The sequence below is a fragment of the Protopterus annectens genome, chromosome 1.part0 (assembly GCF_019279795.1).
Source record: "Protopterus annectens isolate FY-2018-M chromosome 1.part0, PAN1.0, whole genome shotgun sequence".
Taxonomy (NCBI): domain Eukaryota; kingdom Metazoa; phylum Chordata; order Ceratodontiformes; family Protopteridae; genus Protopterus; species Protopterus annectens.
The window spans coordinates 9,875,085-9,902,057 of record NC_056725.1 but is presented as its reverse complement, the minus strand read 5'-3'; the positions used below and the strand labels follow the sequence as shown (position 1 = coordinate 9,902,057).

Genomic DNA, 26,973 nt, shown 5'->3' with positions numbered 1-26,973 from the left:
ACAACTAGCGCAACCAAAAATGTGGTCACCATATCAACCCTGCTTATATCAGCATAAAGATCCATGCTACACATTAAATTTCTACATCTTTCTCCTACGCATTAGAGAGTCCATTGGTCATTAAATAATCTATGATATGTGGAGCAACGTCCCTGTTCACGTCTTTAATAAGGGACAAAGTCCAAAATTTTATTTATTTATTTTATTGACCGGGAAGGTCTGACTGGATATATGTCCATTTTCAGCGGAGGCCCGGGGAGAAAAGCTCCACATTGACAGTAGGTAAGTACATGTTCATAGAATACAGATTGTTCTCCTTTGGTAGTTTAAACAAAAAGAGGAGACACCATAAAGTATTTAAAATAAACTACGCCAAGTATTAAAAAAAAACAGACACAAATTACAACATGCTTTTTCTCTTTCTAGGCTGACCATTTAGGATAGTTTTAAAAGGATTTTAATTTAAGAAGAAAAATAAAGAGATTCACATGGAAGAGAGGATGTGGGGGGTCAGATGAGAGAAAGGTCAAATAGATTAATATGGTTAGACCTGAAAAAGGAAGAAGATTACTAGCTGAGGTAGAGTTAATCTGGACTTGAGCATTAGCACGTGATATGTAACTATCACTGTTAAGAGGCGCACACATGCGCGCATCCTTAATAGAAAACAGTATTCAAATCTGAAGAACTTTTCATAACAAAGTTGAATAAATTAATGACTAATTATAAATATATTTGCTAAATCCTAATAAAACTAAATAACCTAAATATTATAAAGAATTATTTAGTATTTAAAGATTTTGTAAATCTCTTATAGGTTATAACAATATCAACTTAAAATGAAATGAAAATATTATGAAAATATTGTGAAAATGTTCTAAATAAAATAAAATGATAGTAACTTTGATATGTGATCAATAATTGTAATAATTCTAGGTTGTAATAATATTATTATATAATATTTCTTCTGGTTTTCAATTTTTGGTTGGTGATGACCAGGTGTTTTCACCGCTGGTAGGGGAGTTTACCAGCTGATCCAGGGCATTTGAGTTGATGAATTCCAGGAAGCACTGGGCCTGAGAAATTGTACTCGACTAGTTTTCCCAGTGAATGGTAGGGTAATTGAAATTGCCCAATATCAGGGTGTTCGGTAGGGCCTTCATGTTTTCCAGTGTCTCCAGACAGGTGGAGTGGTGGTCTGATTTGCTCGATGTTAGTTGCACATGGATGATCTCAGAGGTATCATGCTGCGCCACTAACCTGGAGGTGTAGGTATCCTTGATGAATATGGATACACCCCCTCCTTTTGTGTTTCGGTCCGTGTTCTGTGGCCGAAACGTGTGGTATGAGTTGTAGCCCGGTATTGCTGGGGTGCTCTCTGGAGCATTGTACCAGGTTTCAGTTACTGCACAGATGCCGACATTCTCCATACTGAGTAGTGCTTTGAGCGTGTGCGTTTTGAGATTTAAACTCCTGGCGTTGAGTAACATAACCCTCAGTTTTTTGTTAATTGTGCTGTTTAAGGAGGTGGGTTTCACTTTTGAGCCTTACCTGAAAAAGGCACTATGGGGTCAGCAAGAGCCTTGACCAGTATTCGAAAGCCTAGGGGTGACAAGTGCAAGCTGTCTCTTGCGAAGCAACGCGGCTTGTCGACCATGTCATCCCAGGCTGACAGACAGACACTGGATCCGCTTTGAATGACACCAGAAGCTTAGCCAATTGTTGAAATTGATAATTTTTTCTTTATACTGAAGTATCATTCTTGGTGAGGGCAAGATGCTACTCAGAGTCAGGGTCATACCAGCCTGGGCTACATGATCAGAGAGCTCTTCCATGTCTCTTTTCATGTAGTCCAGGGAGGTACGTCTCAGGTCATTCACACCAACATGAACAATGACAGAGTTATATGTGTACTTGTTCTGGAGTGACCTGAGTGCTTGTGTTACGTGGCGGATTCTGGCTCCCGACAGGCAGCTAACAGTCTGCTTGTCTAGCCTAGTGAGTGGGACGTCAGTGTGCCTGACTATAGAGTCACCTATTACTAGTGAGTTAGGTATGTTATTTGCCTTAAGAGCTCAGATTTTGCAGCACACTGGTTTTGTGTTTTATGTTTTGTCTGTTTTGTGACGAGAGGTGCAGGTTGTTTGGGTGTCTGCTTTTGAGGTCTCGGAGGCTCTAAATAAAAACCTGCAAAAGCATCGGAGTATGATTTTGTGTATTTATGTGTATTTTTTGCCAATGCTGTTTTAGTAGTACTTATTCCTAATCCTGTCCACCCTCGTCACACCCAGTACAAATCTTAACATCTTTAACTCTGCCACGTCCAGCTCTTACTCCTGCCTTTTTGTCAATGCCACCGTCTCCAACCCATATAACATAGCTGGTCTCACTACCCTCTTGTAGACCTTCCCTTTCACTCTTACTGATACTCATCTGACACACTCCATCCTGCCTGTACTCGCTTCTTCACCTCTCTTCCACACTCACCATTACTCTGAACTGTTGATCCCAAGTATTTAAACTCATCCACCTTCGCCACCTCTACTCCCTGCATCCTCACCATTCCTCTATCCTCCCTCTCATTTACACACATATATTCTGTCTTAGTCCTGCTGACCTTCATTCCTCTTCTCTCTAAAGCTGACCTTCATTCCTCTTCTCTCTAAAGCATATCTCCACATCTCCAGGGTATCCTCCACCTGTTCCCTACTCTCAGTACAGATCACAATGTCATCTGCAAACATCATAGTCCACGTGGACTCCTGTCTGATCTCGTCTGTCAACCTGTCCATCACCATTGCAAAGAAAGGGCTTTGAGATGATCCATGATGTAATCCCACCTCCACCTTAAACACATCCATCACTCCCAATGCAGACCTCACCGCTGTCACACTACTCTCATACATATCCTTTACCACTCTTACATACTTCTCTGATACTCCTGACTTCCTCATACAATACCGCAACTCTCTAGGCACCTTGTCATATGCTTTCTCTAAGTCCAGAAGGACACAATGCAACTCCTTCTGACCTTACAGTATAAAAGTAGCTGAGAAGCACAGGAAACATGAACCACAAAGCATTATTGAGAATGATTGTGTACATCACATGGGATTGCCCATTACCAACAGTTCCAAAAAAAAAAATAGATGCGAAAAAAACAAGTGTAGTACAGGAAAAAAAAGACAAATGTAGCAGTGTTCATTGAAAGTGCTACACCCAGTGATTACAGTGCTCATGTTCAGAGAGACACAAAGTTATAAAATATCAGGATTTGCTGGCAGAAACGAGCACTGTGGATGAAAGATAACAATTCCAATAGTAGTAGGAGCAATGGGTCTTAAGGATGGCACAGCAGTAGCGTTGTTGCCTCACAGCAAGATTCTCTGGTTTGATTCTTAGCTGGAGTGCCTTCTGTGTGGAGTCTGCATATTCTCCCTACATTCGTGTGGGTTTCTTCCGGGTGCTCCGGTTTCCTCCCACGTTACAAAGACATGCATCTGGAGTGTTTCTCCCAGGGCCTCTGCTGAAAATTGGCTTTGTTCCAAGTCGGACTTTCCCAGTTAACAAATCTTAAATAAATAAATATTGCAGGAGTCAGTTCTAGGCACATTACCAGTGCTGCAAAGAGCACTTTTAGCTAACATCAATGACTGAAACAGTATTCATTTCATTAACTTTAATTATATCCTGACTTAGGAATGTGGTCCATTTCTGTCATGGTATTAGAAACCCAAAATATTTGTAGAAAATAACTGGGGAAAAGCATAATAAGCTTTACATACATTCTCTAGTGGCACAATCAGCATAATATTTAAAGTAATAACTTGAACCTGTCTTGCTATGCACATAACTGTCCGTTTCATTAACATGCTCACAAACCGAGCATGTTTTACGTGCTAAAGTTTTTTTCCTTCTTTTCTTATAACATAGCTTCCCTTTGAAGTTCTTACTATTTTGAAAAGAAAATGTAGGTACATTACCAACTATGCCCAATATATGAGGATCTGTTGTTAAAATATTCCAATTTCTCTTAGTAATATTGTGTATCTCACTACAGTCTCATGAATAAGTAGATATAGACCGCAGATTATTATTTTTATAACTAATAACTTCTCCTGGTACAGTAAAATATGGATGTTCGTCGTGCATACAGCTGCAGTCATAACAGATGGGTTTTCCTGCCGTCAGGCGGGTCCTCAGTTGGCCGAATTCCAAAGTCTAGGTCCGACGTCGGATGTCGTCGCTTCTTCCCTGACGTTATTGCGATAGGGGTATAAAAGAACCAGCCAACGCCATTTTCTTCAGTCTTTCTTGCCGCACGGTGCCCGAAGCAGAAGCAGTTCGCAAGTGCCGGTCAGCCAGCTTCTGACCGAAGTCTTCTTGAAAGCTAAGTACCCCGTTGGGGAAACTTTTCTTGCCTCAGAACGATGTCAGACAAAGTTAATAATTGCATTTCACGTGGGAAGCAAATACCGCTTAAGGATTTCCATTCCCTCTGCATTCCTTGCTTAGGCCCAGACCACGACGTCTCGGCCTGTCGTTTTTGTGCTACATTCAACAGACGCACTATTAAGCGTCGGGCGGAGTTCACCCAACACTATTTTGGCAAACAGTTTAATTACATTATGTCGTCGGATACTCCGTCTCCAGTTTTGAGCAAAAGACGCAAAGATAAGGACCGACATACTAGGTCCGCGACTTCTACCTACACCACACTAAAGCCGACTACAGGTGCTCCGGTTCCCAGCGAGGCACCTATGCAGCCCCTGACTACCGATGACACTTCATTAGCAGTGTCTTCTGTGCCTGAGGTCGCAGGCTCTTCGGCCCACACTCCGACTACAGATTCCGAAGCCACTCTTGGCGGGGAAACTTAGTTTAGACAGGCCTGCCACCTCTCAAGGTGTCTTCAGGCCTTCTTCTTTTTCCATTAAGGCTTTCACTAAATCTAATGCAGCCATGCATACTAAAAGACAAGCTCCACGGGGACCCATGCCTAAAAAGCAGATGTTCAAAATGGCTGAGGATTTGATTACTCTTATCAGGGGTTCTCAACCCTCCTCAGACAAAAGGCCCAGAGTGGAGGAAGAATACCCTTCCTCGGACCAGGCCTCCATTACTTCAGAACATTCTGAAGACCAGGAACAATCTTACTCCCCTTTTGAAGATTCTAATGCAGAGGAGTCCATTCCCTCTGTCTCCCCCCCTGAGGACTAGTATTTTGGGGAAACCTTGCATACCTTGAGGGAACACTTCCACTGGGAAGGCCAAGATTACTCAGACTCCAAGAAAAGGCTCAGGGATTTCCTCTTGCTCCCTCAGCACAGGCCTCTGGCTATCCCTCCTGTCTTAGACATACTAGATGATGTGTATTCAAAGACCAGCCTTAACCCAGATTCCTTACCTCCAGCTCCAGTCAAGCCTGACAGGTATTACCGGGTTCCTGATTCACACCAATTTCTATACAAAAGCCATGCGGCTGACCCAGAAACTATTTCACGGGGTCCCAAGGGAATTAAGGCCTCCACTGCCAAAAATCCATTACCTTCAGAGAGAGATTCCAGAGCTTTAGAAAGGTGGGGGAAAAAGGTATACACCTCGGCCACCTTAACCATTAGGGCATTAAACTGTCAGTTCCATATGTTAAAGTATCAACAGTTTTTATTATCTCAGTTGAAAAGCAAAATGTCACATCCTGAACAACCAGATTTGAAAGAGTTGCAGGATTTGTTGCATAGTGCAGAGCAAGTGGGTAAACATACCTTGCAATGTGGTTTTGATGCTTTAGAGGCCTCATGTAGAGCTGCTGTTACAAGATCAGTCATACATAGACAAGCTTGGCTAAAAGAGCAAACCTTACCAGATCATGTCAAAGCTAAATTACTAGATGCACCTCTTCAAAAAGATGTATTGTTTGGTGTTAAAGCTGAGGAGGTATTAAAGAAAATGGAGGAAAAGGCAAAATCAATGCAAACAGTGAAAGATTTCCTACAGGTACAACCTCCACGTTTCAGTAGAAATTGGCCTTCAAAAATTGGTCCTTTCCAGCCACGGACAGACCTCAAAGAGGTAGATACAGGCGCCCGAGGGGTAGAGGGCAATCTCAAGGATCATTTAGAGGCAGACAATGGCACCTATACCAAGAGGTGGTGAGGATAGTTCACAGCCATTCAGAAAGCAGAACCAATGACTTTCCCCTTTGCATGTCAAGCAAGGCTCAATTGGCAGCAACTTTAGGCGGAAAACTGGCGTTATTTTCGAAAAATTGGCAGATTGTCACAAAAGACAAATGGATCCTGGACATTATAGACAGAGGCTACAGATTTTCACACCCTTCCAAAAATGAGAGGCATGCCAAACCTGCCACACAATCAAAGGGCAGAGGCACAAAAACAAATTTCAGATCTCATGGACATGAAAGCTATTCAAGAGGTACCTGCACAAGAACAGGGTCAAGGTTTTTATTCCAGACTATTCCTGGTAATAAGGAAGGGCAAAGATTGGAGACCTATTTTGGACCTATCCATCCTAAACATATTTACTGGTACCAAGATTCAAGATGCTCACATTACAGCAGCTTCTTCCCATGCTGGGCAAGGAGTCTTGGCTGGTAACACTGGACCTCAAGGAGGCATACCTGCATGTCCCTATCAGACAAGATTGCAGAAGATACCTCAGATTTCTTGCAGGTTCAACCCATTATCAATTCTCTGCATTGCCCTTTGGCTTATCTACTGCGCCCAGAGTGTTCACGAAATGCCTGGCATCAGTAATTGCCTTCTGCAGACTTCAAGGGATACAAATATACCTATATTTGGATGACTGCCTGATCCAAGCGGACAGCAAACACATGCTTCTGAAACACCTGGCGTTTGTAATAATGTTGTTGAATTCTCAGGGATACACAGTCAACAAAAAGAAATCAAAACTAATACCCTCTCAAACAATAATTTTCCTGGGTGCCAGCTTGAATACAAACACCCAGATGGCCTACTGCACGCCAGAGAAACAAGGGCAACTAACTCAATACTTCAGAAAACTGGCAACCTTCACCAGGCTGACTGCAAGGAAAATCCTGCAGGCTCTGGGATTCATGGCATCTTGCATCCTGCTAATCCCATGTGCAAAGCTGCATATGAGGAAACTTCAGTGGTACCTAAAAAACGTATGGTCTCAACACAGCCACAGTTTGGAAAAAATACCACTAATTCCATGTCTTCAAAAGGAATTTCTGTGGTGGGCTCAAGCATGCCAAAGAAACATAGGTCTCCCATTCTGCAAGCCTCAAGCAAATCAAGTCATCACAACAGAGGCCTCGGACTACGCCTGGGGGGCGCACATGACAGATCGGTGCATTCAGGGCAAATGGTCCCAAAAAGAAAAGCACCTACACATCAATCAAAAGGAAATGCTAGCAGTAATAAATGCTATTATGGCTTTCAAAGACCTATTGCATCCAGGCCAACTATTGATAAGGACAGACAGCACCACAGTGATGTGGTACATAAACAAACAGGGAGGAACCCATTCATATCCCCTATGCAGGCTAGCCATGTCTCTTTGGAACATGGCTCTGGAATTACAAATCCAACTTCAAGCACAGTTCCTGCCAGGCAAGGAAAACATGCTGGCAGACAACCTAAGCAGAAATATGACAGATCCACACGAATGGAAGTTGCATCCTCAAGTTTTTACAAAAATAATTCAAGCATGGGGAAGGCCATCTTTGCCACCCACAGAAATTATCAATTGACAAAATTCTGCTCAAGGACCTTTCATCCACAGGCCTGAAAAGTGGACGCACTCTCGGAAAGTGGACGCACTCTCTTTCAGTTGGACAACAATGACAGTTTATGCCTTTCCACCTCTTCCTCTGCTGCCCAAAGTTCTATTAAAAGCCAGAGCAGACAGACCAAAGATGATTCTCATTGCTCCAGACTGGCCAAGACAACACTGGTACCCACTCCTGAGGAGCCTGACGTATACATCACCATGGATCCTGCCTCTAATGCCTCTTCTACTGACTCAGCACAACTTCAAAACTCTTCACAGTCAGCTGAAAACACTCAATCTAGCCGCATGGAGGATTCCTTAAATTCACAACAGACCCTACTCTCCAAGGAGGTGCAGGATGTCATTTTGGAGGCCAGAAGGCCTTCTACTAGAAAAGCCTACTCCGCAAATGGAAACGGTTTTGTGCATGGAATCAGAAAAAGGGTCAGAATCCTGGAATACTGAATCTACCTCAAATATTACAGTACCTAGCTGAGATGCTAAGCAGTGGACTTTCATTCTCCTCCATGCCTCAGCCATTTCTGCAGAATACAACACTGATCCTCTTTTATTCCTCTCACCCTCTCTTAAGACAGTTCCTCAGAGGGGCTAAGAATATAAAACCCCCAAGGAAGCAACCAGTACCTGCTTGGGACCTCAATTTCATCCTGGAAAAATTGACCCTGCCTCCCTTTGAGCCTGCTGCTTCAACAGAACTGCAATATTTGTCATGGAAAACAGATGGATGGCCCACTGCATACGCTTTTGTTACTCTTTTCATGGTAAGACTGTACCTACAGGCATCAGATCTCACTCCACAAGGGCCACAGCTACCTCTACAGCTTTCCTCAGGGGGGTTCCTACCAAAGATATTTTGGAAGCAGCCACTTGGAGTTCCGTACATACTTTCTCCAAGCACCATCACCTACCATTATACTCCAAATCTAGAGCGGGCTTTGCCACTGCAGTCTTGAAAGGCATCCTGGCTCCTTCTAGTTCCTCTTAGTGCCTACCACCCCTTTTTTAGCTTTGGGATTCTACCCATATGTGATTACTGCAGCTGTATGCACGATGAACATAGTACAGTTTTGTACCTACCATAAATGTAGATGTTCGAGTGCTAATACAGCTGCAGTCCAGGTTTCCCTCCCTCCTTCCCCTCTTGGGACAGGCCTAATGGCTAACACCTCCTCATACAACCTGATCATACAACCTGATTGGGGTATTCTTTTATGGTGTATTTGCTTGCAACTGTTTTTTTGATTATGTTGCATTGCATTATTACATAAATTTATGTTTTGCCTCCCTTCTGGGGGCACCTGACATCTGGGGCAAGAAAAACTGAAGAAAATGAAGAAAATGGCGTCGGCTGGTTCTTTTAGACCCCTGTCGCAATGACGTCAGGGAAGAAGTGACGACATCAGACGCCGGACCTAGACTTTGGAATTCGGCAGACTGAGGACCCGCCTGACGGCAGGAAAACCCATCTGTAATGACTGCAGCTGTATTAGCACTCGAACATCTATATTTATGGTAGGTACAAAACTGTACTTTTGGGTGTATCATCACATTTTTACATCAATGTCAAAATAAATCCATGGCTTGTGATAGTTATTTACTGTCGTAGCCATTTTCTTTAAAATATTTACAAAATTCATCTGCAGTTACTTTTAAATCTTTTAACCCAGTAGTTAATCTAGAAGCTCTAGAAACTCTTATTAGTTGGCCTTTCGCAAAAAAAGATAGGGTGTATTTTTATTGCTGAAACTGCCTGATGAAACATTATGTGAAAATGCATTAGCACTGTATTAAGTAAATAAATATCTATGTTCTCCATAGTGTATTGAACCACGTTTTATGTTTGGAACTGATTTTTGTTATGTGTTTTGGCACCTGGACTGAATATTCTTCTTTTTGGATTTATTGACAGTCATACATACAAACACACAACATGTATACATATGTGCCTGTGCATACACTTTTTGGTGCACTGTTCTCTAGTTAGACTGTTTGCTGGTTGCCTTCTCTGAGTGCTGGATAGACTGCATTGCTTCCACAACTCTAAACTAACTTAAGCACGCTATTGTTGAATGAATGATCTAATAATGGAATTGCACCTGTATCATGGTCAGGGCTGAAGTGTTCTCAGATAGACCAGATCACTTAACTATTTAACAAATGTGTAAATTAAACATTCTTTTTCATTACTGTTTAATGCACTGGCCTTTGTAGCAATACTCTTGTCTGCCTGCTCTGCTCAGAATACATTGTGTCACTGACTTTTCCCATGTTTCTTTATAGGCAGAGTACAGTATTCATCGACTCACTGCACTGCAGACACAGAATCTTTATGTTGGACCACAAACCAGTACTCATCTTGGCTGTGTGCCAGGTTTCTTCTCAGAGTTAAAGGCAGAACCTAATCTAGTCAAGGGAGGATTTGCAGTGAATAGCTTTTTTACCTACAACTGCCTTATTGTGAGTAAATATTTCTTATTTAAGAGAACTTAAACATTCTTATACAGAAATTAAAATAAGTTCCTTGGGCATTCAATATATTCTTTGTCACTAGTTTATACAATAGAATACAACAGCAATTTGTTTTGGAAGCCATTTATTTTTTTCAATCACCATGTCTTAGTGTGTTGTTGAAAATTAAAAATATTTTGTCCTTACAGCAATAAGATTTGTTGTCAAGTCAAAACACAGCTGCGGGTGCTCTATTTGCACTAGAGTTATTTGTTTATAAATCACACAATCACCTTTTTTCTGTTTTTGTTAATCAGGTGATTAAATGTTTTATTTTTATTGATGACTTTTCATAGAGAGGGTACACATGGCGTCGCAAGATTTTTTTAAAAGATATTTCTGCAACACAAAATCACAAGTCATTTTTTCTAGTTATGTTCCTAATCTCAAAAGCACAACCAATGTGCTGAGCTGATGGTGAACAGTGTTACTTGCACTGAGGCTTAAGATATTGCTAACCGACTGGCCAATAAATTGAGGTCTAACTAATTCTCTCTCCCCTCCGTCTGTCCCTCAAGATATACCTGAAACTGGTTCACCTCCAGCTATCACACAAAGCAAAATCCTAAAAGTGCTATCAAAAGGTACAAGTACAGCATCGGTGGGTCCTGACAATATCCACTGATGCAACATGACTTAACCACACCCTTAACAACAGTATTCAGTCTCCGCTACAGTCATTCCTCTGCATAAGGGAGGACCGTCTACAGACTCAGACAATTATAGACCCATAAGTCTGACCAGCCTAATGTGCAAAGCCATGAAAAGATCGATCATGGAATTAATCAAGACATAGGGAACCTCCAAACATTAGAACTGTCTCAGTTTGGATTTGTCAAGGGCAGGTCATGCTCAACCTGGTGGATTTGTTTGTACAGGTCACCAAAACAATGGAGGAAAGCAAAATGGTACACACCACATACCTCAACCTGGACAAAGCTTTTGATGTAATTTCTCACTCCGGTATAGTAGAAAAGCTAAATAAACTTAGAATAAACCCCTATGACACCTGCTGGATTGTTGAAAGCTCAAGATGGGATGCACATAATCAAAATAAAAGAAATTACTTCCATGAAGACATCAGTCAACAGTGGAGTCTGCAGGGTTCTGTGCTTGGACCTCTACTATTTGGCATCTACTTTTCTGAGGTAAAAATCAATACCAAAGGGCTCTGGCCAAATAACTTTACAGCCCGGATCAGTCATTGACTCCCCAAATGACCTAGCCATCCTGCGGGAAGGTTTGTCTCAAATAAATAACTGTTGTCCAAATCTTGGTCTGAAGCTAAATGTATTATTGTATCCTTTGGGAAGTCATCTACCCCAAGGAACTGCCACATTGACAGTACGGCTGTAACAGATGACCCAGTTGTTCTGGATTTTGGAACTTAAGTGGACAGTCGCATAACTTTTGACCAACTTGTGTTTATTGTTGTAAGAAAGTCCTTCTATCTTACACAACTGATAAACAAATCAATTGTATCTAGATCTAGGGATGCCATTGTCCCACTTTACTCAGCCCTCATTATACTAATCACTGAATGTAATGCCTCCTTTAGCATGTATCTGTTCAAATATATGTAACAACTGAAAAATACACAAAGATACATTGTAAAATGATACAAGGCCTAAACAGCATGTCCTACATGGACCGACTCAAAGCTCTGTCACTATACTCGGTATCCTACAGACTGCTAAGGTGTGACCCATGTCCGTTTTACAAAGCATCCTCTGACCATTTACTGATGGATTTACAGCCCATCAGCAAGTCAAATGGCATCGGAAATACTTGGTCTAGGGATCTAAACCTCCACTGGAACATCAACAGAAAAGTTTGGAGGGACCAGAATATTTCACAGAGGATACCTGTGCTGTGGAACAGACTCACCATCCACATAAAACAAAGTTCATCCCTGTCCATTTTCCAGTACAACTTAGATCTGTGCATGGGGAGCAGAACATTTACCACAGGACTGCCCCCTGTACTACTTATAGACAGAGGTAGCTCCTAAATGCATTATCCCATGCATGGGTCCCTTCAAATTATCTATGGTATGATCCCAGTTATTCACATTAGGGGTAATATATAATTATCAACCATGGGATGGGCAAGACCAATCTATAACCAAAGAGGATAGGTTATTTTGGGCACAAAAAGGTAAACTGGCTGATGTAAAATGGTCCACAAGGACACACACAACACGTACTTACCTATGAATGTATGAACCTATGAACACGTTTGGGTTAAATGTACTTATGAAGTTGTCTCAATCGATATTAATGATTTAGATATGATGATAAGTGATGCTTCTGACTAAACTGAGCAATCTTTAACAAGATTGTGCCATGCAAAGAACTAATGTGCTATGCTTCTTTATTAGTGCCCATGAATAAATATATAACATGGACACTGATACAATTTATGGTGACTCCAACATGGTATTGGAACATAGCTACTTGACAAGCAAGATATAATTGTTAGAAAAACTATTTTGATGGAAAATAACAATTCAAAATGATTTCATCTTCTATACCCAAGTTTGTTTTTCTTAGAGGCAAAACTATATCAAATAGCAGATTTGGAATGTGTTTGGAGCACAAGAGAACTTCCCCTGGGGTTTTAACATTATTTGCCAATATACTGTAGCTGAGATGAAGTGAGTTCATAACAAAATGTGTGAGGCTCCAGTCACTTCTTTCTGCAGCAGTAACTGTGTAGAATGCACCCTCAGGTGTCTCTGTAGTCTATATTGATGAAACTGAACAAAAAAAAAACACTTAAATCAAGAATTCAGGAGCACTTGAGTGACAAATTGTTTGCTAACATGCATAGCCCTGTTGCTGTGCATTTTTTTTTTTTTGCAACACTATGGTAGATCTCTTGCAGGCTTATTAGTCATTGTTCTGTGCCACTTTGGGAATAGTAGATGTGTTGACAACAGATATTCCCATATAAAAAGCTGTGCTTATGTTATGGAGTGTTCCACTTAAATTTCCTATGGCTTAAATTTTGATTTGGAATGGGCTGCTCTGCTGCAGGCTGTAGATATGTTCATAGGTATCAGACCTAGGGCCTATACAAGTCCAGCCAAAAAGGTACCCTGGCTTTTGCCACCCAAGAAAAATTATTTTCCTGTGCCACTGTCGAGCAGAGCCACAGAAGTGATCCCCGGGGTGAATTTCCTATTTCCCATCCAATCATCAAGATTTTTCTTGAAGAGTGCTAATGAGGAGCTTGCTTTGATATAGATAGGTAGTTTATTCCAGAGTATGGGAAGTCTCTGGGACAGGAATCTATCCCTCTGGCATGTTCTGTTTATTGTGGTGACAAGGTTTAGGTCCTAGGAGGGATTGTAATTTCTTTAAGTGGAGCATGTCCAACAGCTCTGGGTTTGACATAGCTTTATATGTTAGGCAGAGATCACCTCTGAGTAGGTGATATGCAACGGAGTAAAGCTGGAGTTTTTTGAGACTGCGTAGGGCATCTGTTTGAGGCCAGATCCTCTTTGTGAGGAATTTCTGTGGCCTTTTCAGTTGTTGTAGATGTCTTGTGAGGTACATACCAAAAGCGGCATTGTACTCTATAATGGGTGTAATGAGTGATGAGTAGAGGGGAACAATGACCTCTTTTTTTCTGGATGAGAAACCTTTTGTGATGAGGTGTGCCACGTAGAAGGATTTCCTGACTACTGTGGCAATGTGATTATCAAAGGAGAGACTACTGTCCACCTGTGTCCCAAGGTCTCTTATCACACTTTTGGTGTTAAGTATACTACCGCCTATGTTGTAGTTCATGGGTACAGAGTTTTTACCAAAGGGGATGACAATGCACTTTTTGGCATTGAGCTTGAGGCCATGGCTTTGACACCAGGCATCTGTTTCAGTGAGGCCCTTTTCTAGGATGTCCACATTGTTAGGAGTTTCGATTATGGCTCCTAGTTTGCAGTCATCTGCAAACTTCATTAGCCAAAGACCTTCTGTGTTAGCCTGTACTTCAGAGAAGTAGATACCAAACAGGAGAGGACCCAGGACTGAACCCTGTGGTACTCCACATGTCACTGGTCTGAAGTTGGATTTGTATTTACTTATTTTAGTATTTTTCCAAGTCTGTTACATTTACTGTTTCTTTGAAGGGTCAGTATACCAAGTTACTGCAAATTAATAAAGTCTTTTAAAGTGTTAATATCGTTTATTGATTTTTATATCTAGAGTTATATCTAACTGTGAATAACATGATTACATGGTTTAATAACTCTGTTGTAGAACCATTTCACTTTATAAGAAATCAGAGTTTATACTGAGTGTGAGACTCCTTTAAATCCAAGCTTACAAGCAGCACTAGATTCATTCTTACATTAAATACTGTTACCAAATCTCATTAGTCTACTGTATGGCAGAGAGAGTATGTTTCCTAGTATGATTAACATTTAATGGAAGAAGTTTTTGTAAGCCTGCATTGCAGTTGTTCTACTTATAGGTTGATAGCCACAGTCTTAAGGTACCAAAAATCTAAGTGATGCTGAGTTTTAATCTAATTATACACAACTATTTTTTTCATCTTTAGATATAGTGAAACATAAGCACCCCAAAGTTTTTGACCCCGGTTTTCTAAACTTCAAAATGCACTTGGAAAAAGCTAAGCATTTTTCCACAATACACCTAGATCTTTAAAGACCTCAGTACTGATTCTTATCCCAGTACAGTATACTTAATGTCAGCTCTCACAACTTTAGTTGTATATACTTGTATTAACATGTTACTAGGTTCCACCCGTATATATCAGTGTTATTTTTATAGTGCTTATATAGGCGTTCTGCCTAATCTCATGTTATTGTAGTACAAGTTGTGAAACACTGAGTTCTTGATTAGAAAACAAAGATGTATGGTCCTGAAACTGATTCCTGTAGCATCCTTTGCCTTATGGGCTGCCTTTCCAAGTGTATGTCTTTGAACTCAGCAGACTATTACTTGTCTACTAGCCAATTGTGACTCCAATAAATAAGTTGCTAAATATCCAGGTGGCTAACTTAGAAAGGAGTAGGTGACGGCATCACAAAATAAAAACCTTTGAAAGGTTAATGTAAACATTATCAACTTAAATTTACATTTCAGGATAAATTATTACATTCATGTAAAAACCTAAATTACAGGTAAACATGCATCTGTTTGCAGTGCAAGCATGTTGACCAGCATTAACCATTCGATTCATAGTAGGCTTAGACTGTAATACGTTCAGATTTTTTCCTTGATCTTTCCAGTCTTCTGGGAAATGGCTAATTGGTCTGTGATTGACTCACATAATCCTTGGGTTTGTATAGTTTTAATGTAGTCCTCTTCCAGTCATCAAAAAATATATTTTTTTTAAAAAAATGGTTAGGAATTAATAGTACAAAAACTCTGTAATAAAGTTAGCTAAAAGCTTAAGATCCTTATTAGAAGTAATATGGCCACTGGCCTTCTGAATATTAAAGTTCCTGATAATACTCAGCAGAGTCGCATGTTTCTAAGCTATCCACTATGAAGTTGATCACCTCAGGTTGAGTATTGGTAGTACTAGATGTTCATTATATTATTCAGTGTTGCATCCCTCACTTCTTGTGATCGCCTGCCTGACAGAGCTTTGCCCCCCTATGCCTTTGCTGAAGCCCTGCTATCAAGACGTGAGCATATCTGTGGTATGAAGGGTACTTCAGCCACTGCTTTCTTCCAACCTGTGTTGTAGTGCAGCTAACTTTGCTGCAGATGCCTTCCACAGCAGTTTGTAAACCATTTTGGTCAGCCTTCATCCAGGGTGCTAGATAAGTATGCAGTAGTGCCTTTTTTCTTGTTGCACTGGTTGGCAATTATTGTACCGATGTCTGATTGGGAATCTGGTACTAGTTCTGATTGTCTCCATAAATGCATGTTGTGTGGAAAACAGATTCCACATACAAATTTCAGTCATGTTATTTTGCCTTGGTTCAGAGCACAGTATGGATTCCTGTCTGTGCTATGCATCTTTTACCTGAAGACAATCATCCAACAACATAAGTCTTTATGCTTCCAAAAAATAGGGCCTGCATCTAGTTTTGTGCTGCCATGGAATAACCCAAAGCCTTCAGGAACCTTCACCTGAAGAAAAAAAGCACTCAGATAAAAATGGTGAAGCATAGCGAAACAAAGGATGCAACCAATAACTTGGGTTTTCCAGACACCAGCAACCCTGTACATAAGGCACTTTTGCAGAGCCTGACGATTGAGGCCTTTTTCTACTGAGACATCTGGTGTGATCATTTCACAGATGCCCACAACTTAAGTTTCTAGAATGTCTTCCTGGACCAACATTCTTGAATTCGCTACAACAGCTGAGGACTTCTTGACATCAGGGGCATATATTGTGAATTTGGAAGGGGAGGGCAGGATCCCTAGTTTGGTTTTGTTTACGAGTAGGTTCCCGGTTAGTGTATTGAAGTCTTATTTCCCTGTTCATGAACTGAGGACCAGGATAGTGGTCTCTGATCCTGTGAGGTACAGAATACATAAAGTTAAAAAACAGGAACAGCCTAGCTTGCCTTAGCCTAGGCCAGACAGTTACTTAGCCCAGTCGCCTTCACAAGTTTCTTCAAATTCTTTATTCCATTTGGACAAAAGCTTTATCTCCTTTAATTTTAACAGACCTGAACTGTAAACCCATTTGGTGTTAGGAGCCCCTTCTAAAAAGTGAAGGGTGGATCCTCCCTTAGAGCAATTTGAGTCCACCAACTTCAAAGCCAAAGAGCAGGTTCATGTGGGTAGACACCAGAGGCACACTATCATCTACCTCCTTTGGAGGCACCCATTATAGGATGAAGGAAGACTTCCAGAGGGAATCTTAGGAGTACTCTGAAGAGTAGCAGTTAAGGAGGGCCTTCCTAAGGCCTCTGGCAGTTCCTCCAGTGCTAGATGCTGTGGAACGTGTGTTGTAAAAAATGCATCACTGAAACGTGACTCCCTACTTCTTGCTGCTAGGAAGTCTGACTGCTTTTAAAGGGTTGAGGACTCCCACAAATACATTTACAGGTACCTTTTCACTGATCTAAATACAGTGTCAGTAGATCCTAGCAAAGGAACAACCTGGGATTCTGCCCAGAATCATATTACAAATGACAAAGAGGGTAGAATTGTAGATACATTTGGTAAGAAGATATATATTGCTGCTTCCCTTTCCTTCATGGCCTTGGAAGTGAGTCCTACATGCTTTAACATCAGTAAGCCCAGTTAGAGGAAAATAAGTATTAAGGTAGAGAGGATTGAAGAGTTGTTTCCTTTCTGACTTTCAAGTCACTAGGCACTGTAAGAAATGTAGTTAGAATACAGTAGATGCATCATATAGGGCAGTGTCTACAGTTTAGTTGTTGCAAGACATGCTTTACTAAGGACCATGCCCCTGTCAGACAATGTTTAAGACAGAGATCCTCAATGCGCCATAGAGTTTGGCTCTCCAGTTCGGACCCTCAGCTCATTCTGCATATAGGAATGTGGAAGAAAGTGGTAAAACCATGCAATTAGACTGATTTTCCAAACCTTTGTGTTTGTGTATACCAAAGAAATTTCACAAGATCCGGCCTTTCAACCCCCAGACAGGAGACCACCAAATCTGGTTAAGGGAAAAAAAGAGTGTATGAAAAGGAATGGCAATCAAAAGCCAGACAGAGCGAGTGATAGAGAGAAGGCCGGAAACTCTAGAGACACAACCAGGCTGCCCCTCACCTAAGAGCAGCTCAGATCTCTCCCACTCCCCCATCAGATCTGAACCTCTCTCCCAAAACTTAGATTGCACCTTTGAAGGATGAGAAGAAATTACTCAGGACAGATGAATGATACATATTCTAAACAAAAAGCGTATAGTTTGTACAGCCTTTTGTTCCTGAAAAAGCCTCAGTTTAGGGGAAGTAGCCTCAGTGCCCAAAGAACAGTTGGAGCTCATGCCACAAGTGCAAAAAAACATGCTAGACGCAAGAGTCATAAAAAACAACGCTCTTCCTAGTTCCAAAAAAAGAAGGGCATTGTGAGGCCCACTCCAGACCTTTCTTGCTTAAACAAATTCATTCCCAAGTTCAAAAAGCTCGCAGTGCAAAGACATCTGCCACTTCTTCCTCAAAGTGACCTTCATCATAACCTTAGATCTGAAAGACATCTATCTTGCATTCCTATAGACAAAAAATGCAGAAGGTGCCTAAAATTTGTAGCAGACCCTTTCCAACAGGCTAGCACATTGTATTTTATTTTGTTACCAGCATTATGGGAAAGCAGTTCCATTATTTATGCACACTTTCTCCAAGCATTATAATCTGGGGGCTGCATCTAAAGTTAGGACAAGATTTGCATCCGTCATCCTTTAGGGCCTTAAAGTCCTCTTGAATTCTCCCTAGTTTAGAAATCTTCCTAGAAAGTTAAGACTGCAGCAGTGAATACTATAATGAACTTACTACTGTTGTATTAGGAGCTTTTTGTAAATGTAGATGGTAGAGTAGTTTTTCTGTTGCACTCCAAGCTGCTTCCTTTCATCCTCACATTAATTGCTTTTCCTGCACTCTGTATTGTTCAGACCAGCCTTTGCAAAGTGGCGGCATCTTATCCCTGGGTCATACTAGTCTCCAGTGAAAGCCCTCTTTACCACCAGTGTGTTCATTTCTAGAGGGGAGGGCATTGTCAGATTCACTGGGACAGAGTAAAGCTTTGGAAGACTAGACGGTTGCAGGGGACTTGCAGACGGGATATCTCAAGAAGTGAAGACTGCATAGGGTTCATAGGTGTGTACTAGGCTAATGACCCCAGAGCCTTTACAAGCCTAGCCCATAGGATTACCCTGACATCGTGCCACCCAACCTTAGTGCCCCTGTTGAGTAGAGCCATTGGAGTGATCCCCGGGGTGAATTTTCTATTTCCCATCCACTCATCAAGATTTCTCTTGAAGAGGGCCAGTGAGGTGCTCTGTTTGACATGTATGGGAAGTCTGTTCCATAGCATGGGCAATCTCTGGGTTAAGAACCTGTCCCTCCAGCGTGTTCTGTTGATTGTGGTAATGAGGTTGAGGTCTCTGGAGCATGTGGTGCTGAGGGATTGGGATTTCTTTAGATGTAGCATTTCTAACAGAGCTGGGCCAGACATGGCTTTGTAAGTCAAGTAGAGATCGCCTCTAAGTAGGCGATATGAGACAGAGAATAGTTGGGGTTTTTTTGAGTCTGTCCATATAGGACAATTGTTTAAGGCCTAGGATCCTCTTTTTGAGGTACTTTTGCGGCCCTTCCAGTTGTTGCAGGTGTCTAGTGAGGTACATGCCAAATGGGCCATTGTACTCGATCATTGGCCTAATGAGGGAAGAGTAGAGGGAGACAATGACCTCTTTCTTCCTAGATGCAAAATCCTTAGTAATGAGATGTGCCACACAGAAGGACTTTCTGACCTCAGTGGCAATGTGGTAGTCAAATGAGAGGTTGCTGTCAACCTGTGTTCCCAGATCTCTTATAATGCCTTCTGTGCTCAGTGGACTACCATCAATGTGATTTAGATTGTTTAGTAAGCAGCCTGATATGTTAACTGGTCCCATACAGACCATATTTTTGACAGTGGAGAGCTCAGATATGACCTGCTTTTTGGAGATACTAAGTAGAGAACTGGTGTCAAATATGCTTTAGGGTATGGCTGTTGGGGACAGTGGGGTGAAGTTTGCACTAAATCTGTCAGCTAGCAGGTTGGCAATTTCCTCTGGTTCAGTATTAGTGGTGCCATCCACTTTAAGTTCAGCACATAGCTGGGCATTCCCTTTTAGATTTTAGATGCAGCTAAAGAATGCCTTGTGATTATTCTTAGCTAGGTATGCTAATTTAGCCTTGTAACTAGCTTTAGAGAATTTTACAAGAGATCTGATTTGCTCGTTCAAGCTGTGGAGGGTATTCTTCTTCTGCTGAGTAAGATGTTCTTCGTGTTTCACTGTTGCAGTCATAACTGTAGGGTGTTCCTGCCGGCAGGCAGCCCGAGGTCGGCCAGAATTCCAAAGTCTGGGTCCGGCGTCGGCTGTACCAGCAAGTACCCTGACGTCAGAATGCAGAGGTATAAAGCTGACAGCCGACGCCATCTTCTTCAGTCTTTCTTGCCGTGCGGTGGAAAGCAGCTCGCAAGTCGTTGGTTGGCGCATTCAGGACAACGTGCTTTGATTGTCGTCGGTCCGAAGTTTTCTACTTCTCTTCTCAAGCTAAGTACCCCGTTGGGGAAACGTTTTTCTTGCTCCTCTGATGTCAGAAAAAGTTAATAATTGTATATCGTGTGGAAAACAAATACCTCATAAAGATTTCCACTCTTACTGTCTACCTTGCTTAGGCCCTGACCACGACGTTTCTTCTGTGCCTGGTTTAATTCTCGCACTATCAAGCGTAGGTACGATTGGGCCTTGAATTATTTCGGTAGACGATTCAATTATAGGATGTCGTCGGATACTTTACCGACAACCGGAATTCAAAAGAAACGCAAGGACAAGGATAGGCCTCCGAGGTCCAAACAAGATACTTTGCAGCCGGAGCCAGCTTCGGGTTCGGCGGTCGTCATTGAGGCACTTTTGTAGCCCCTGTCGTCCGCCACTTCGGAACTGATGGCCGACACGGACTCCCATGGGGAGCCTTCTAGGCCTAGTATTTTATCTGCTGCAGGACCTTCGGACGTCGCTCCTTCAGATGGGTCCGGAACCGCTGTTCATGTACCGGCTTCTGAGGGGGTTTTCAGGCCTTCTCATATCACTATTTCTACAAAGACAAAGGCAAAGTCAAAGACTCCTGTTAAACCAAGGGTTTCTTCTCAAGCTTCCTCGGATACAGCTCCCAAGTCCCAGAAGCAATTACTACGGATGGCTGAAGATTTACTTACAATGATTAGGGGTTCTCACCCTCCTCCAGAAAAAAGGCCTAGACAGGATATTCCTTATGATTTATCTGATCAGGCTTCTGTGTCTTCTGTCTCTTCCTCTGACCAGGATTATTCTTTTCCTCCTTATGAGGATTCTGATGCAGAGGACTCTATTCCCTCTGCTTCTCCCCCTGAAGATTTCTCTTTTGGGGAAACCTTACATGAGATGAGGGAGCATTTTCATTGGGAAGGTCAGGATTATTCTGCTTCCAAGAAGAGACTTAGGGAATTTCTCCTTCTCCCTCAACACAGACCTTTGGCTATTCCTTCTGTACTTGATATTGTGGATGATGCTTTTTCTGAAGCTAACCTGAATCCTGATTCCTTGCCCACCTGCTCCTTCTAAGCCTGATAGATTTTACAGAGTCCCTGACTCCCATCAATTCTTATTTAAGAACCCTTCTGCTGATCCTGAAACCATTTCTCAGGGTTCTAGGGCTGCTAAGGCTGCTTCATCTAAAAATCCTATTCCTTCTGAAAAGGATTCTCGTGCCTTGGACAGGTGGGGAAAAAAGGTTTACACTTCTGCTACTCTTTCTATTAGAGCTTTAAATTGCCAGTTTCACATGTTCAAGTATCAGCAATTTCTTTTGTTTGTTTTAAAGCAAAGGCTCTCTACCTTTCCTGCATGTGCAGAGGACAAGGAATTACAGGATGTATTGCATGCAACTGAACAAGTTAGCAAACATAGTTTACATTGTGGTTTTGATGCCTTGGAAGCTTCTTGCAGGGCCGCAGCCTCTGGTACTGTTATCAGGAGACATGCTTGGCTTCGTGAGCAGAATTTACCTGAGCAGGTTAAGGCTAAACTGTTAGATGCCCCTGTTCAGCATGATGTTTTATTTGGATCCAAGGCTGAGGAGGTTATTAAAAAGATGGAAGAAAAAGCAAAATCTATGCAGACTGTTAAAGATTTTTTACAAGTTCAGCCTCCTAGATTTTCTAGAAATTGGCCCTCCAAAAATTGGTCCTTTCCCACGTCTGACAGGCCTCAAAGGGGAAGATATAGACGCCCCAGAGGTCGGGCGCAGGCTCAGGCCTCTTACAGGTCCAGACAATGGACTGCTTCTTCACCTAGAAGGGGAGAAGACAGACTTCAATCACAAAAGAAGCAGATCCAATGACTCTCTCCGTTGGGCTACAGGTCCTCCTTGCCTGGAAGCCCCTCTCGGAGGAAAACTTTCTCTTTTCTACCAAAATTGGACTCATATTACCCAGGACAAATGGGTTTTAGACGTGATTTTAAGAGGCTACAAATTCCACTTTCATACTCTGCCAAGGTCTTCGGGTTGGCCGGATCTGCCAAAACATCAATGGTCAGAGGCCTTAAATCAAGTGGACGCTTTATTGGCCATGAGAGCCATAGAACCTGTTCCACTTCCAGAGATGGGAAAAGGTTTTTACTCAAGACTATTTCTGGTCCCAAGGAAACAAAACTCATGGAGACCTATTCTGGACCTCTCAGTATTAAATACCTTTCTGGAGATTCCAAAATTCAAGATGCTTACTCTGCAACAACTTCTTCCCATGCTCTCCCAGGATGCTTGGATGGTGACATTGGACTTGAAGGAAGCCTATTTACACATTCCCATCAGACAGGAATGCAGAAAATACCTCAGATTCAAGGCAGGTTCGAGACACTTTCAATTCTCTGTACTGCCCTTTGGCTTATCTACTGCCCTGAGTCTTTACCAAGAGTCTGGCTCCAGTAGTAGCTTATTGCAGACTCCAAGGGATTCAAATTTACCCCTATCTGGATGACTGCCTTATTCAGGCGGACAGCAAGGATCTTTTACGTCAACATCTGCAGTTTGTTCAGCGTCTTCTCCTACTACTGGGATTTTCAGTGAACACAAAAAAGTCACATTTGGTCCCCTCTCAACAAATGATCGTTTTGGGAGCTCTTCTAAACACAAGCTTACAAAGGGCCTTCCTTACTCCAGAAAAGCAAGTACAGCTGGCATCAATTTTCAAGACCTTGGCTACTTTAACTCAGCTCACTGCAAGGAAATTCCTGCAGACATTGGGCTACATGGCTTCTTGCATCCTGTTGATCCCAAATGCAAGGCTTCATATGAAAAAACTTCAATGGTACCTAAAGAGTGTATGGTCTCAGCATTCCCACAGCCTGTAAACAATGATACCTCTGATTCCCTGCCTCCAAAAGGAGTTCCTGTGGTGGTCCAGGGCTTGTGCTTCAAACGAAGGAAATCCCTTTTGTCTACCTCATCCTGCTCAGATTATAACCACAGACGCCTCGGATTATGCTTGGGGAGCTCATTACCTAAACAATTGCCAGCAGGGCTATTGGACAAAGAAGCATCTTACCTGGCACATCAACTTGAAGGAAATGTTGGCAGTCCAGAATGCTCTTCTAGCCTTCCAGAATCTTTTGCAACCAGGTCATCTTCTGATTCGCACAGACAATACCACAGTCATGTGGTATATAAACAAGCAGGGGGGCTCTCACTCATACCCCCTTTGCAGACTAGTCATGAGTTTATGGGACACAGCTCTAAATCTAAATCTGCATCTTCAAGCACAATTCATTCCAGGAAAACAGAATCTCTTAGCAGACAGCCTAAGCAGAAATCTTTTGGATCCTCACGAATGGATGCTGGACCCCAACTTATTCAGCAGGATTACGGCAGTTTGGGGTTGTCCTCAGATAGATCTGTTTGCATCCCATCTCAATCATCAGCTGCCTCTCTTTTGCACCAGGTCCTTCCACAAAACAGCTTGGAAAGTGGATGCCCTGTCTTTCAGCTGGAGGAATCTTTCGGGATATGCCTTCCCTCCTCTTCCTCTTCTGCCTTGGGTGTTACTGAAAATAAAACAGGACAAACCCAAGATTATCATTTTGATAGCTCCAAATTGGCCTTGGCAGTTTTGGTATCCAACTTTAAGACACCTGTTCTTGGAACCTCCATGGATTCTGCCTCTGTTTTCTTCTCTTCTGTCCCAGCATCAGGGTCAGATGCTACACTCTCAAATCAAGACTCTTTGCCTGGCAGCTTGGCTTTTGGGCCTTTGATTCCTTTTGCTTTTCCCAAACAAGTTTTGGATGTTCTCTTAGAAGCTAGGCGCCCTAGCACTAGAAAATCTTATGCTTCTAAATGGAAAAGATTTTGTATTTGGATGCGGGATCGAGGTTCTGATCCTCTTTTGCCTGACATTTCTTCCATTTTACTTTACCTCTCAGACCTTTTGCTTAAAGGCCTCTCCTTTTCTTCCATTAAAATCCATGTTTCTGCTATCTCGGCTCATTACAACACTGATCCCCCCATATTCTCTCATCAGCTGATGAGACAATTCTTGAGAGAGGCTAAGAATTTAAGACCTCCCAGAACTCCTCCTGTTCCTGCTTGGGATCTTAATTATGTTTTGGAGAAGCTTACCTTACCTTCCTTTGAGCCTGCTGCTGCTTCGGATATCAAGTTCTTATCCTGGAAAACAGCTATTTTATTAGCATTGACTTCTGCTAGAAGGGTGTCAGAGTTGCAAGCTCTCATGGCTGTGGAACCTTACCTTATTTTCCACCAAGACAGAGTTGCCTTAAGGACCAATCCTACATTTATGCCTAAGGTGATTTCTAAAGTGGCTTTAAATCAGACTATTCACCTTCCTACTTTCTTTCCAAATCCTCAAAACAAAGGGGAAAGGATTTTACATTCATTGACGACACAGACAACTACGGTTTTACCTGGACAGAAATAAAGATTTCAGAAAATCTGATCAGTTGCTTATCTCTTATGCCTCCAGTTCTCTAAGCAAGGCTATTTCTAAACAAACTATTTCCAAATGGATTGCTCATGGGATAAGGTTTTGTTACTCTCACTTTGGGAAGCAGATTCCAGGTACTGTTAGAAGTCATTCTACTAGAGCAGCTGCCACTTCAGCAGCTTTTCTCAGAGGAGTTCCTACCAAGGACATTTTGGAAGCTGCCACTTGGAGTTCAGTGCATACTTTCTCTAAGCACTATAATCTCCCTTTGTATTCTAAGTCTAGGGCAGGTTTTGCCTCTGCTGTCTTGCAGGGTCTTCTGGCTGCCCCTTCTTCTGCATAACCTCCTCCCTCATCACAGCTTTGGGATTCCACCCTACAGTTATGACTGCAACAGTGAAACATGAAGAACATAGTACAGTTGTGTACACCTACCATAAATATAGATGTTCGAGTGTCTTCACTTTTGCAGTCGGTGTTTCCCTCCCATCAATCCCTTCTTTTTTTTTTTTTGCTTGTTCTATCTTCCTCTTCTTTTGTGGTGTATTTGTGTTTCCTTTTTGGACATCTTTTGGTTACTTTGGGGGACTTCTGACATCTGGGGCAAGAAAGGCTGGAGAAGATGGCGTCGGCTGTCAGCTTTATACCTCTGCATTCTGACGTCAGGGTACTTGCTGGTACAGCCGATGCCGGACCCAGACTTTGGAATTCTGGCCGACCTCGGGCTGCCTGCCGGCAGGAACACCCTACAGTTATGACTGCAACAGTGAAGACACTCGAACATCTATATTTATGGTAGGTGTACACAACTGTACTTTCCCTCTTGTTCTTAGATATCAGTTTTCCTGCACTCTGTATTGTTCAGACCAGCCTTTTGTTATGCAACATATTTATACTTGCGGTCCACTAGGGTGGCTTGTTTTTTTTGGGCGGACCTCGTTTTGATTCAAGTCGGGTACAGCCAAGTCTATACAGTTGTTTACATGGTTGTACAGATCATTTGTTAGTCTTCTGCATATCAGTCATTGCTGGTTTGTTAGCAGGGGGTTTGAACCTTTTTATACCATCACTTTGCTGTAGTTGATTTGGAGAAAATTTTCAGTTTTTTTTTTTTGCTTCTCTGGGGGTGTCAGGTCTGATCATTACTTCAAATGAGAAAAATTTATGGACTGACTATACCAGGGAGGGCAACACACAGGGGGTACTGCAGCGACTCCCCCATGTTGGTGAGTACCAAGTGCAGGACACTTGAGCCTCTTGTGGGGGTGCAGACTAACTTTTCCATGGCATTTGTATTGACAAATGCCAGGACCCTCAGGGAGAACATGTTTGTGTCCTTGTATGTCACCCAGTCAATGGAAGGATAGTTGAAATCTCCCATGAACAAAGTGTTTGGTTGTATAGTCAATGACTCTAGCAAGTCCAGGTAGGCGGGTGTGCTTCTCTTAGTTCATGATGGGGGGGGGACCTGTAGCTAGCTATGATGTGGTAAGGTGTCTTACCTGTAGTTAGTTGGACTTGGTGTAGCTCAAGAGAGTTTTATTGTTTAACCAGTTTCATGGTGTACTTGACTTTAATGAAGATGGATGCACCTCTACCTTTAGTTCTTTCACACTAAGTTTAGGATTGAATGTGTGGAAGGCCTTGTAACCTTGCATGGCCAGGGTGCTGTCTGTGGCCTTGAACCACGTCTCAGTGACTGCACAGATATCAGCATCTTCCAAGGTGAAGAGTGCTTCCAGGGTGTTCAGTTTCCTGTTTAAGCTACTAGCATTAAGCAGCATAGCCTTGAGTTTGTCTTGAGCGGATTTTTTTTTTTTACATCTAGCATTTTGTTGTTTTGACATTGCCTAAAAAAGACACTTTGGGGGAGGCAAGCGCCTTTGCCAGTAACCGAAAGCCTAGAGGAGACAGGTGAAGACCATCTCTGGCAAAGCAGTATGCTCTGTTACCCATGTCTTCTCAGGCTGACAGATAGTGGATAACCGGATTGACACCAGAAGCTAAGCTAATTGTTGAAGTCACTCAT

General features: G+C 42.2%; 1 protein-coding gene across 1 annotated transcript in view; it reads left to right on the top strand.

Moving 5' to 3' along the window:
* The window catches only part of DHX34 (DExH-box helicase 34), a 1,598,514-nt gene that overhangs the window by 1,483,364 nt on the left and 88,177 nt on the right, over positions 1-26,973 (top strand). The window contains exon 14 of the mRNA XM_044078772.1: positions 10,078-10,254. Within this exon, the coding sequence (XP_043934707.1) occupies positions 10,078-10,254 (177 nt within the window). The remainder of the gene's footprint in view (positions 1-10,077; positions 10,255-26,973) is intronic.